This window comes from Aquarana catesbeiana, linkage group LG01, assembly GCF_042186555.1.
Source record: "Aquarana catesbeiana isolate 2022-GZ linkage group LG01, ASM4218655v1, whole genome shotgun sequence".
Taxonomy (NCBI): Eukaryota; Metazoa; Chordata; class Amphibia; order Anura; family Ranidae; genus Aquarana; species Aquarana catesbeiana.
Window position 1 is genome coordinate 527389826 of NC_133324.1, and position 12398 is coordinate 527402223.

General features: G+C 38.1%; 1 protein-coding gene across 3 annotated transcripts in view; it reads right to left on the minus strand.

The window, feature by feature from the left end:
- CREB3L3 (cAMP responsive element binding protein 3 like 3) overlaps nt 1–11415 on the minus strand; it is a 673320-nt gene extending 661905 nt beyond the window's left edge. Inside the window, exon 1 of one of the 3 annotated variants that reach the window (XM_073594674.1) lies at nt 11230–11411. In XM_073594674.1, the coding sequence (XP_073450775.1) occupies nt 11230–11337 (108 nt within the window). In that variant the 5' untranslated portion in view covers nt 11338–11411. Of the gene's footprint in view, nt 1–11229 lie in introns of all 3 variants that reach the window. The other 2 variants (XM_073594692.1, XM_073594681.1) reach the window with 2 other exon arrangements.
- Between the last annotated feature and the right edge of the window lie 983 nt (nt 11416–12398).

Below are 12398 nucleotides of genomic sequence, written 5' to 3' on the forward strand. Positions count from 1 at the left end.
TTTTTTACAATTTTTTGATTACCATCTAATTCAATCTTATATAGCTGCTGACAATGGATGTATTCTCTTATGTTGAAAATAGAGCAATTATTCTGACAGGTGTCTTTTCTAAAGTTACCAATTACTCTAATCAAGGTGATTTGAGCATTTCATTTAGAAAATTAGGACATCTGTTTGAAAAGAAAATCAAAACCTGGTGGGATATTGTATCCTTTGAGCATTATTTACAAGCAAAGATTATACCCAGACGATTACGGTGGGATGTACCACCTAATGATGGTTTATTTGATGATTTATCTAATAAGGAGTGGAGTTATTTCTTTGTTGATAAAGGCTTTGAACTACTGAGACTATTGCTCTCTCGTAAACAGAGAAAAAAGGAATGGTTAGAAAGTCAGATCAAAGAACTCACAGATCGTATTGAAACATTCAAAGATTCTGCTGAATTTATTCAGTTATCAGGTGAATTAAAAATAAAACTTACTAAATGGGATAAGGAAATACAGGATAAAAAGAGATCTTAATGATTTTGATGCTAAGCAGATTTTCAAATGGCAATCACTTAATGTGATGCAACCTGCTAACACAGATGGATCTTCTATTGATACCACAAATATGGTACCTGGTGTCCTTTCCCAAGGTTATTTGGTCCAGGAAGCATCTTCGAGTAACTCGAATCAGTTTCAGGACACACGAACTAGGAGTAATACTCCCAGACCGAGAGGTCGAGGTGCTTCTAAATCAAATGGACGGGGTAGAGGTAGTGGGAATCATCACCCCTACCCTATTCCCCACAAGGGAATTATGTACAATACCCATCCAATTCTGATAATTATTCATGGAAACCTGTACCTATTAGGGGGATGGGACAACAGAGGGAAGGGGCAGTTACCCAATAAGGGTAGCCCCAGTCCCTATTCATAATAGCTATGCCCCCTTACAGAACCAAGAGGATGAATATCATTTTAGTCAGGATAGTTTTTTAGGACAGCAGAAGACCCCCTGGAGGGGTCCTCCTCCTCTTACCCCAACATGGGTGGGGGAAAGGAAAGATTATTGGGCCCCTCAGGGTCAAGCAAGGAATGGTCATTCCAGCCTAAAAAGAAAAAACAGAGAGGATGTAGGGGGGGAGACGAGCCCAAAAGGCCAAAACCTTATTAGGGATTTTTAACTTGAGTGGTATCCCGCTCACTGATGATGAAACTAAAGTGTTGGATAGAGGCTTGAAGTTCGCCCCTATTCGCAATTTCAATAAATTCCAGACCTATGTCAATGTATAAAAATTCATTCGTAATCTTAACATGAAAAAGTATTTTTTAACTAACCCAATACAGAGGGATTCTTCTCAATCGAATACAGCACACTCTAACCTCCGGAATAAATCTGTTTTTAACTCTCAATGTAGTGACAATAGACACCTAGAGGTTTTTAAAAATATGGTTTGTAGTGACCTCGAACAATTAAAAATTAAGAAAGTCAGGGATTCCCAATACATCAAAAGGGGTATTGCATCCTTAGAACAAAGGAATGATATTGTGATTCGCCCAGCTGACAAGGGGGGTGGGTTGGTTGTATTGAGTAAATCTTACTACCAAGCAGAAATGTCCCGATTATTGGGAGATCAAGATACATATCAATTACTTAATGATGACCCTATGCTGAGATTTAAAAATAGTTTACACTTTATGATCAAGGAAGGTAAAATTAAGGGGATTTTAAATTCTAAAGAGGCTTTATATTTGGATCCTTTTTACTGTAGGACTCCCATTATTTACTCTTTTACCTAAAATGCATAAAAATCCAGAACAACTCCCCGGACGTCAAATTGTGAATGGAATAGACTCCGTGACCTCTTGTTTAGGTCAATATTTGGACTTTTTCCTTCAGCCTCTTGTTATTAAAACTAATGCTTATTTACGGGATACCAAGCAGATCATCCAAATTTTAGATACCCTTCCATGTACTCCGACCAGCTTTTTGATAACTGCGGATGTAGGGTCATTATATACTATAATCAATCATGAGGAAGCATTATCTTCGGTTGAATGGGCAATAGCAGCTACGGATCTTTCTGGAGATCATGTACAATTTTTGTTACAAAGTCTTAAGTTTTGTTTATTGAACAACTATTTCTGGTTCAATAGGGAGTACTATTTACAAATACGCGGTGTGGCAATGGGTGCACATTTTGCTCCCAGTGTGGCCAATCTTTTTATGGCCCACTGGGAGGAAGAAGTTGTATTTCATGATCGTCCACCACAGTTGTCTTGCTATAAGAGGTATATAGATGATTTAGTGATGGTCTGGGAAGGTGATATGCTGAGTTTACAGACATTTATGAATAAACTCAATAATAACACTAAAAATATTAAGCTTACCTGGACCATTGATCAACAGCAGATTACGTTTCTGGATTTGGAAATTTTTAAGAGGGATGATTGTTTTCAAACCAGAAACCATTTTAAAGCAACTGATCATAATGCATATATTCCTTTAAATAGTTGTCATCACAGGTCATGGTTATGTAATATCCCTAGAGGACAATTCATCCGGCTCCGACGTAATTGTACATCGGAGGAGGAGTTTTTATCTCAGTCTGAGGTTTTAGCAACTCGTTTTAGGCAGAAAGGCTATTCACAGTCTTTGATCAACTCAGACATTGAGAGAGTCAGGCTTATTGACAGAAGCACTATAGTGGCCGATAGGGCTGTGAGTACTGATGCCCAGGATACTACTGCAGGATTCAAAATTGTGATGGATTATAGTAACCAGTACAAGAAATTTGAAAAAATTATAGCCAAGCATTGGCCGATTCTTAAGTATGACCGGGTTCTCGGTCCAGTACTTCCGAATCGACCTGAGTTCATTTACCGCAAAGCACCTTCACTTCATGATCGTTTGGCACCTGCAGTTATTGATCCCCCGAAAACAACAGCTAATAGTCTGTTTAGTTTTCTGTCTGGCTTTCACGCATGTGGCAGGTGTGCCACCTGTAAGAATGCCAGTAATTAACATCAAAAAACGCAAAGATTTTATCTCCACTGTCACACACAAGCAATATCAGATTAAGAGCCTCAGTTTACAGTATGTTGGTCGCACCTCTAGAGCATTACATGTACGGGTTGGTGAACATATTAGTATTATCAAAAGGGGAGTTAAAACTCAGTGTTTCCAGGCATTTTAGAATGTGTCACCAAAGGGACCCTAAATGTTTGAAGTTCTGGGGTATCGAGAAGGTCCTTAGAAATTGGAGAGGAGGTCATTATATCCACTAGCTTAGTCACAGAGAATCCTTCTGGATTTTTGAGACAAAGGTAATGTCACCTGCAGGGATGAATGCAGATTTTGACCTGAATTGTTTTATCTCTAATAGATAATAGTTTTAATGTCTCTTTCTGTGTATTTTATTAATATTCACTATTTTTGTAATATATGTATTTTATGATTATATATATTTAGTATTAATGGTAAATGGTGTTGTGCTTCGTGCTTGTAGTGAAGAAAAAGGTGAATGTGGTGACAATCACAAAATTAATGAAATAAATAACATAATATCATAAAAAACTCGCGATGTGTAATAATTATGATGATATCTTAAAGATTGCAGCAAAATCGACAAGTGTTCACATTACACTCCAAAAAATAAATAAAAGTGGAAAGATTTTGCGCATAAAATCTATCATAAAAAACTAAATAAATCACATAAAATATCACATGATATATCAATGAAGTTAAAACGAATTTCAGAATTAAATATAGGGAACAGATATATCCTCACACATTCATAAAAAGACTTATATAATAAAAATTAATTAAGAAATCGCCCCCATCACTAATCCTATGAAGATGGATAAAATTAAAGGAGCACTCTGCTAAAAATAACAACAAAATTAAAAATAAAAATAACATCAGTCCACGGCCATCTTGTTGTTTCCACACAAGAAACTAAATATATATAAAAGTGGAAAGATTTCGCGCATAAAATCTATCATAAAAAACTAAATAAATCACATAAAATATCACATAAAATATTGTGTATAGATGTGCAAAAACAGAATCATAAAATCCAAAAAAAACTCAAAAAAATATAATATATTGAATATTGGAATAAAAGTTCATCAATCAGAAAAAATTCATCATCCCCAATATTGGATATGATATTGTGCAAAAAGGCAAAACCAAAATAATGTGCAAAAAATGCAAAAAACAAAATACAAAATAATTTACCTCAAAAAAAGTCCAAGTGAATAACTATTACAATATAAAAGTTCATAAAAAGTGAATATTAACCGCTGGGATTATGTGAATAGAGAGATACAGATGTATGGTGGTAATATTGGTATTCTTCTTCATATACAAACTTCCGGCCCAAACAGGCTCTCTAAACTCTCACCTTAAACAAAGAAATTTCAGGCATCAATGTGTAGCTTTAAATTGGTGTTGTACGTTACAGCATGCAGGTATGGTGATGGCTGAATTCTCCTCTCAATCTGACAGGCACCTATTAAAATAGAAGGGATTTTTCCACCTGAGTGTCACGGCCCCTGTTCACCCTTGCTATATGCTCTGGTCTTCTTCCGCCCTTCATATGCTCCAATTATGGAAATTATGCTTTAGGCAGTTGCTTTAGTGTGGGTTCTATATACCTCTTATCAGAGGGTTGCCTTGTGCTGTCCAAAGCTGTTGTCTCACACAGTTGGAGACAGCTACAATCCTTTGGACAGCACAAGGCAACTCTCTGATAAGAGGTATATAGAACCCACACTAAAGCAACTGCCTCCTGTTCTTGAATTGATGCATGCAGGCTGCAACATCTTTACACACTCGGATGCAGGTTCTGGGGGTGTTCGGCTCATCCCTATTCAAGAGTGGTGGGCACGGAGAGGACAGGGAGTGACGCTCAGATCATCTTTTCCATATAGACAATGTTAAGAGCATAGGTGCCAAGCATAATTTCCGTAATTGGAGCATATGAAGGGCGGAAGAAGACCAGAGCATATAGCAAGGGTGAACAGGGGCCGTGACACTCAGGTGGAAAAATCCCTTCTATTTTAATAGGTGCCTGTCAGATTGAGAGGAGAATTCAGCCATCACCATACCTGCATGCTGTAACGTACAACACCACTTTAAAGCTACACATTGATGCCTGAAATTTCTTTGTTTAAGGTGAGAGTTTAGAGAGCCTGTTTGGGCCGGAAGTTTGTATATGAAGAAGAATACCAATATTACCACCATACATCTGTATCTCTCTATTCACATAATCCCAGCGGTTAATATTCACTTTTTATGAACTTTTATATTGTAATAGTTATTCACTTGGACTTTTTTTGAGGTAAATTATTTTGTATTTTGTTTTTTGCATTTTTTGCACATTATTTTGGTTTTGCCTTTTTGCACAATATCATATCCAATATTGGGGATGATGAATTTTTTCTGATTGATGAACTTTTATTCCAATATTCAATATATTATATTTTTTTGAGTTTTTTTTGGATTTTATGATTCTGTTTTTGCACATCTATACACAATATTTTATGTGATATTTTATGTGATTTATTTAGTTTTTTATGATAGATTTTATGCGCGAAATCTTTCCACTTTTATATATATTTAGTTTCTTGTGTGGAAACAACAAGATGGCCGTGGACTGATGTTATTTTTATTTTTAATTTTGTTGTTATTTTTAGCAGAGTGCTCCTTTAATTTTATCCATCTTCATAGGATTAGTGATGGGGGCGATTTCTTAATTAATTTTTATTATATAAGTCTTTTTATGAATGTGTGAGGATATAGCTGTTCCCTATATTTAATTCTGAAATTCGTTTTAACTTCATTGATATAAAATTTATGGGATGTTATGCACTTCTTTGTCCAATCCACCCAGCGGCTCTAGGGGTTTGTATAAAGCTTTCTTTATGTAATATGAGCTGTGATTTGACCGCTGTATTCCCCAGCCTGATTCGCTAATTGGTGGTTACCGTGACTACATATACAAAGCAGGCCATCTATGTGTATCCTACCTCACGCTGATGAAGTCCCGCCCACGGATGTAACGCGTACAGGGATCAAGAGTCACATATGACGTCACCCGCAGCCCTCTTGTTTGTTTTGTTTACATCTCTCGTCTTTGCGCCGGCACTCTGGTCTGAGTGCGGCTAAATGTAAGTGTATATCTATACCATTTTTAGACAATAAATAGCTTCTAAACAGTGAGCACTAGATCGTTTTCCTCTAATTCATTTTACGGTTACACTTATTGAATGTGGATCTGAGGACCAGAGGACGCTTTTGAGAGTGGGGATCTTCTTTGCCTAGTGATCTGTTTATTGTTATGTGACCTGTTTCAGGTCGAATAGATGAGGTGAGAGGCCATCTATTTCCTGTGGTGGAGGGATCACTGTACACGGTATTTGCACAGCAATTTTTTAAACGTGTTTTTTTTGGAAAAAACTGTTTCACGAATAAAAAAAAAACACTAAAATTTGCCCAATCTTTTAATTTATTTTGTATAATGTGAAATATGATGTTACGCCGAGTAAATAGATACCTAACATGTCACACTTTAAAATTGCACACACTTGTGGAATGGCGCTAGACTTCAGTGCTTAAAAATCAACATAGGCGACGCTTTTTTTTTTTTACAGGTTACCTGTTTAGAGTTACAGAGGAGGTCTAGTGCTAGAATTATTGCTCTCGCTCAGACATTCACGGCGAGGGTAACCTGTGTTTATCTGGCTCTGGTACTAGCCAGTGCCTCACCAGCCACTGACCTCACCGTCCGTCCCTGCTTGGCGGTTATGGAGCTGTTTGGTATACGTATTAACTGGAGCAAATCCCTACTTTTTTCTCTTAATGATAACGCCCGTGTGGCGGCAAGCCCCTCCTCACTATGCTGGGTAGATGAATTTCACCACTTGGTCCTGTGTACTGGGCTCGTGAATAGCTATGTGTGGTGTGTGTAGCAGCCATTTTGTTCAGGTTACAAGTCTTCCTGCAATCTTGTCATAAAATGACGTAGCTGCAGTGACCCCAGACACCTCTTATCAATTTCCCAAGACCCATCTCAGGGCCCATAAAAGTGTGTGACTCAGCGCTTCTTTGACTAGAAAGTTAACAGACTGGGGTCCTAAATACTGCAGTGGAACCTGTACAATACACATATCTGTCTCTCGGTAGAATCCATCATTCCAGTATGTTCTACAACTTTCAAAACAATAGCAGTCAGAATATAGACATATTTACTTTACTCAGTTAGTTTGTAACATTTCAAGTCCAGACACCCCTATGTCAGAACACATGGGGAACCCACACTGGCACCCCTTACCCCTTTATACTGTAGGTAACGTAGCCATCTGAGACCTGTCATATTTATTTTGATGCAAATTCCACACTAGACCATAATATGTACATTAGCAGCCTGTAAACAGTAAGTATTCGGAGATATGAATACTTAGAGAAAACTGTCTCTAGGACATAGTCATGACCACGGGGACATCCCAGAAACCACTCCTCAGTCGCTTTATTGGTCAGATGGCCTCTGTCAACACCCCTTTGTGCCCAAATAAAAAAGGAATGACAGGACATTTGACAGTTCTCATGTACCATCAAATCAGGAACATCTGTCAAGTTTGAGAACCGATAATATCTGGCTCATCGACTGAACTCTGCTAAACCCAAGGACACTGCAAGTATTCTGCCTTCTCAACTCTTCTCTGTTGCTGTATTATGCACACAGTAAATCCCCCCCCCCCACACACACACACAGTTAGCACGCATTCCCAGGGAACACATTTAACCCTTTGATCACCCTTGATGTTAACCCCTTCCCTGCCAGTGTCATTAGTACAGTGGCAGAGCATATTTTTAGCACTGATCACTGTATTAGTGTCACTGGTTCCACAAAAAAATTCAAAAGTGTCAATTAGTGTCCGATTTGTCCAGCACAATGTTGTAGTCCCGCTATAAGTCACTGATTGCCGCCATTACCCGTAAAAAAAAAAAAAAAGAATAAAAATTCCATAAAAATATCCCATAGTTTGTAGACGCTATAACTTTTGCACAAACCAATCATACGTTTTTTGGAAAAAATTTTACCAAAAATATGTAGCAGAATACATATTGACCTAAATTTATGAAGAAATTGTATTTTTATTTTTTTTTTTATTGGATATGTTTTATAGCAGAAAGTAAAAAATATAATGTTTTTCAAGCAGAGGTGATCAAATGCCACTAAAAGAAAGTTCTATTTGTGGGAAAAAAAGGACATAAAATTTTATTTGGGTACAACGTCAGTTAAATTAACACAGTGCCGTATTGCAAAAAATGGCCCGGTCAGGTACTGAAGTGGTTAATTAACATAGCTCAGTAACAATCGCTCTCTAGATTGCGGCCCCACGAGCTGGAAAATCTTTGTGCAGGGTGCAGCTGTTACGCAAATGACAGCGCGGTATAAGATTGTCCAGTCCTTTGTCACAAGTTGGTGGGGCAGGCATCTGGTACCCACATCCATCACACTTGGGGATTCAGATAACCAGGCAGGTGAACCTTTTTTTTCGGTCATAACCTTCTTCCTCTTTTGTCCCTTCTGCGAGAGCGGTGTTAGGTCTGGTCAGGTCTTCCTCTTAATTTAATAGGATGTATACATTTATTGAAAAAGATGATCCTGCCTAAGTTTAACTATATCTTTCATAATTGCCTAATGTGGATTCCTGCCTCCTTTTTTAGAGATATAGATCGTTGTATAGGCCCCTTTATCTGGAGCGGTGCTCTCTCTCACTTCGTGAAGTCTACATTACAGCTTCCCGCCAATATGGGGGGTCTGGCCCTTCCAAACTTTCAAGTGTACTAATGGGCGGCGATAGGTGTAAAGTTGCTGTCTGTTTGGAAGCAGCCTTTCTAGGCTTTATAACTGATCTTCATAATATAGCATATCGGGGGCGTAGAGCGTGTGATACTGTTCCTGGTGCAACGCAACTTACCTTAAGAGTGTGGGCAATGGCTCAATGTTGGTTTGTGTAACTTGATCATTTGTCACTTGCCCAACCTCTCTGGGGGAATCCTGCTCTTCCCCACTTTCACTCTATCCCTGATCTCCAATTGTGGGTGAGATATGGCATCAAGAGCCTAGCTGATATTATGCCCTCTGGGGTCTTGCTGCCTTTCCCTCGGCTCTCACAGATGTTTCACCTCCCGCGAGGGATGTTATTCAGGTATTTCCAGCTAAGACACACGGGCCAGGGCGCAGTTTCTGCAAAAACCTATTCTCCAGGCGGACCCTATTGAAGAGCTGCTGGTCCAGCGAGATCTGAAAAAAACGTTATCTGCCCTTTTGTGGAGCGTTTCTGTGTCTCAATTCCCCTAAGTTAGAGAAGCAGCGGATGACTTGGAGGGAGGATATCCCTCTTTAAACGAGGGGGACTGGGAGGATGCTTTGGAGCAGGGTCCTAAGCTGGTCATCTCCTCTAGAGATAAACTCCTACAGGTCAAGTTTCTACATGGGGTTTACTATAACCTCTGAAGCTCTCTAGGATATACCCGGAGCGAGATCCTACCTGTCCCCACTGCCAGTTACACATGGGATCCTTTATACAAATGTTTTGGACATGTCCTAGGGTTATTCCTGTTTGGTCTGAAGTTTTCAAGCTAATCAATCTGCAGCTATAGCTATCTCTGCTCCTCTCGCAAGATATGGCTTTACTGGGACTTCATGTCGATGTACAACGGTCCCATCATTTGAAATTGTTGATATCTTCTTTTCTATACCACGCCAAAAAAGAGATTCTGTTGAAATGTAGCTTGGGGGGCCCTCTTGTGGTGTCGTCTTGAGAGGACACCATCCATGTGGCTAATCCCATGTATAAGCTAACTTAGAGGATGTCCCTGGAAGTATGACAAGGTGTAGCTTCCCTGGATGTCCCACTGAGGGGCTTGCATGAGTCTCATGCCCCCTAGCACTTCCAAATATATATCAGTGGGTAGACTGTTGAGGTTTCTCTTTCACCCACCCCCTTCCCTCTCCCCTATTCCCCCTTCCCTCCTGACTTCCTCTCCTTCTCCCAATCCTCTCCTTTTTGCTGGTTCTTCATGTCCTGGGTCTCTCCCTGAAATTGTGCATGATACTTTACTGTTCTCTTTGTATATTGTGACCATTTATCTGCTTTCTTTATTTTACGTTGGACAAACTGTAACTTGTGGCTATTGTAATCCATATTGTACTACGCCATGTCAAATGGTTTATGGTTGCACAATTGTATTGTTATTTCACTCCCTTTTTTCAATAAACATCCCCTATTGTAAAATGAAAAAAACTTTGTCTGCTGACTGATTACATTGTATACATGCAGAGTACAGAAGTGTACAGATGCGTGTGACAAAAAAAAAATTATAACTAGGTGAAAGAACTAAGCAGAAAATATTTGGTGAACCAGTTGAAAACAATATGCCTTTATGTGTCTTTATGTACACTCCCTTAAATTTATTTTACTGTAAAAAAACCTGCTTAATTTCATAACATTTACTCTTGTTTCAAATTTAAGCATTTTACCCTTGTCAGAAGATAAATAAAACCCATATAGAAATTAGATTTTATGTACCAGAGAAAACACACTCTTAGTGAGTCATAATGCTAGGTATTTAAACAGAATTGTGTAATAATTTAGGAGGACACACTTTGTATGTAATACACTATTTGTAATAAGTTAATGATTTTTCTAAATTCAATAATAATTGATGTAGCATTTTTTATATTTTAAAGGATAAAACACAAAAATAGGCAAAAAAATTAAGGGTACATAACAGAATACAAACTGCTAAGCTTTTCTTATTAACATTAGGCTCCATGCACACTGGGCTTAAAAAAAAAATCCAGTTCCTTTGGCAGAAAAAAAATAGTTTAGGAGAGTTTTGTGTTTTTTTACCAGAAAGCTCCAATCAGAAATGCAAACCAGAAGGGTTTTTTTTCCTGCCTCTAAAAGTTGAGTTTAAAATATGCCTGTAATCGTCCTAATGTGCATGGACACAGGATAGCATTAAGCTGCTTCTACAGGCCGAACACAAAACTCCTATAGAAGCAGCGATTTTTAAGCCAGTGTGCATGGACACTAATACAACTTCAAGGACCAGAGTCAGATTCAAATCTATATACACAACTGAAACAAATTTGAAAAATGGACACAAATTTTGTCTCACAAGTATGGACCACAAGGTTCTGTTAAGTAAAATGTAACATACCTGTCTTTTTTCTACCTCCATATGTATTAGAGAGTCATACAGATTAACATTACTTGAAGCTAAACGTAATGTCCTTCCTCGAATATATCTGGCGTCTGGTATGCTCATCTAAGTTCTTTGTCTAATATGTTGTACTTAGACTTATTGCAAAACAATTTCCTTGTTCAATGGCTAACTTCCCACCCCCAGGTGCTTGTCACTGGGCTGGGATCATCACACTGTGCTTGAAAAACAAGAGTACAAAGTTCCCTGATGTTGCTTTGACCTTTCACATACATTACTACATCACTATAACCTCTATTATACTTAATAGGAAAAGAGCTTACAGGCTGCATGGAAGCAAAACTACAGTGGTGGAATTAGAAATTGTTTAGTTGAAGGTGTTCTAAACTCTTATGCCTCGTTCACATGATCGGATTGTTGGCCAACAAATCTGTGGAATTTTATCCGAAGGGCGTTGGCTCAAACTTGTCTTGCATATACACGGTCACACAAATGTTGGCCAACAATTACGAACGTAGTGACGTACTAGACATACTACGTGGTTTTTCAGCTCTTTAGTGCCACCCTTTGGGCTCCTTCTGCTAATTTCGTGTTATTAGAAGTGAGTGTTGATTTGTGCTTTTCTTTTCGCGTTTTTCATTTAGCGCTTTTCAGTTTGCGCTTTTCATTTCGTGCTTTTCAGTTCATTTCTGAACGGCCGTTCGTCAACCAGACATGTTGTGGAATAGGATGAAATAATGTGTTATTTATTATTGGCCTTGGAGTTATTGCTTTGACATTATTTTTTTTTGGTTGAATAATGATTTGATTTGGTATATTTTCTATATTTCTGGATGCATAGAATGCACTTTTTGGTTAAGTTCAATTGGCAGATAGCATGTCTAAATTTTTTTAAAAAATTTTAAAGCCCATTAAAAAATTGTGGAGAATAATACTTGGCTATGTGTTTTACTTCAAATGACAGTTTGGGAGTAGGCAGTTACACTTTAAAAAATACAATGTAAAATTAACAAGGGACAACAACATAGTTGTAGCTTTGATAATATAATTCTTAATATCACTAGAAAAAAAAAGCCTTTGAAAATACGTTTGCAATAACTCCATAAGTATCACCAGCAAAGCAGCTTCATTATCATCCCATTAAAGAGGAAGAGAATTGTGTGCTG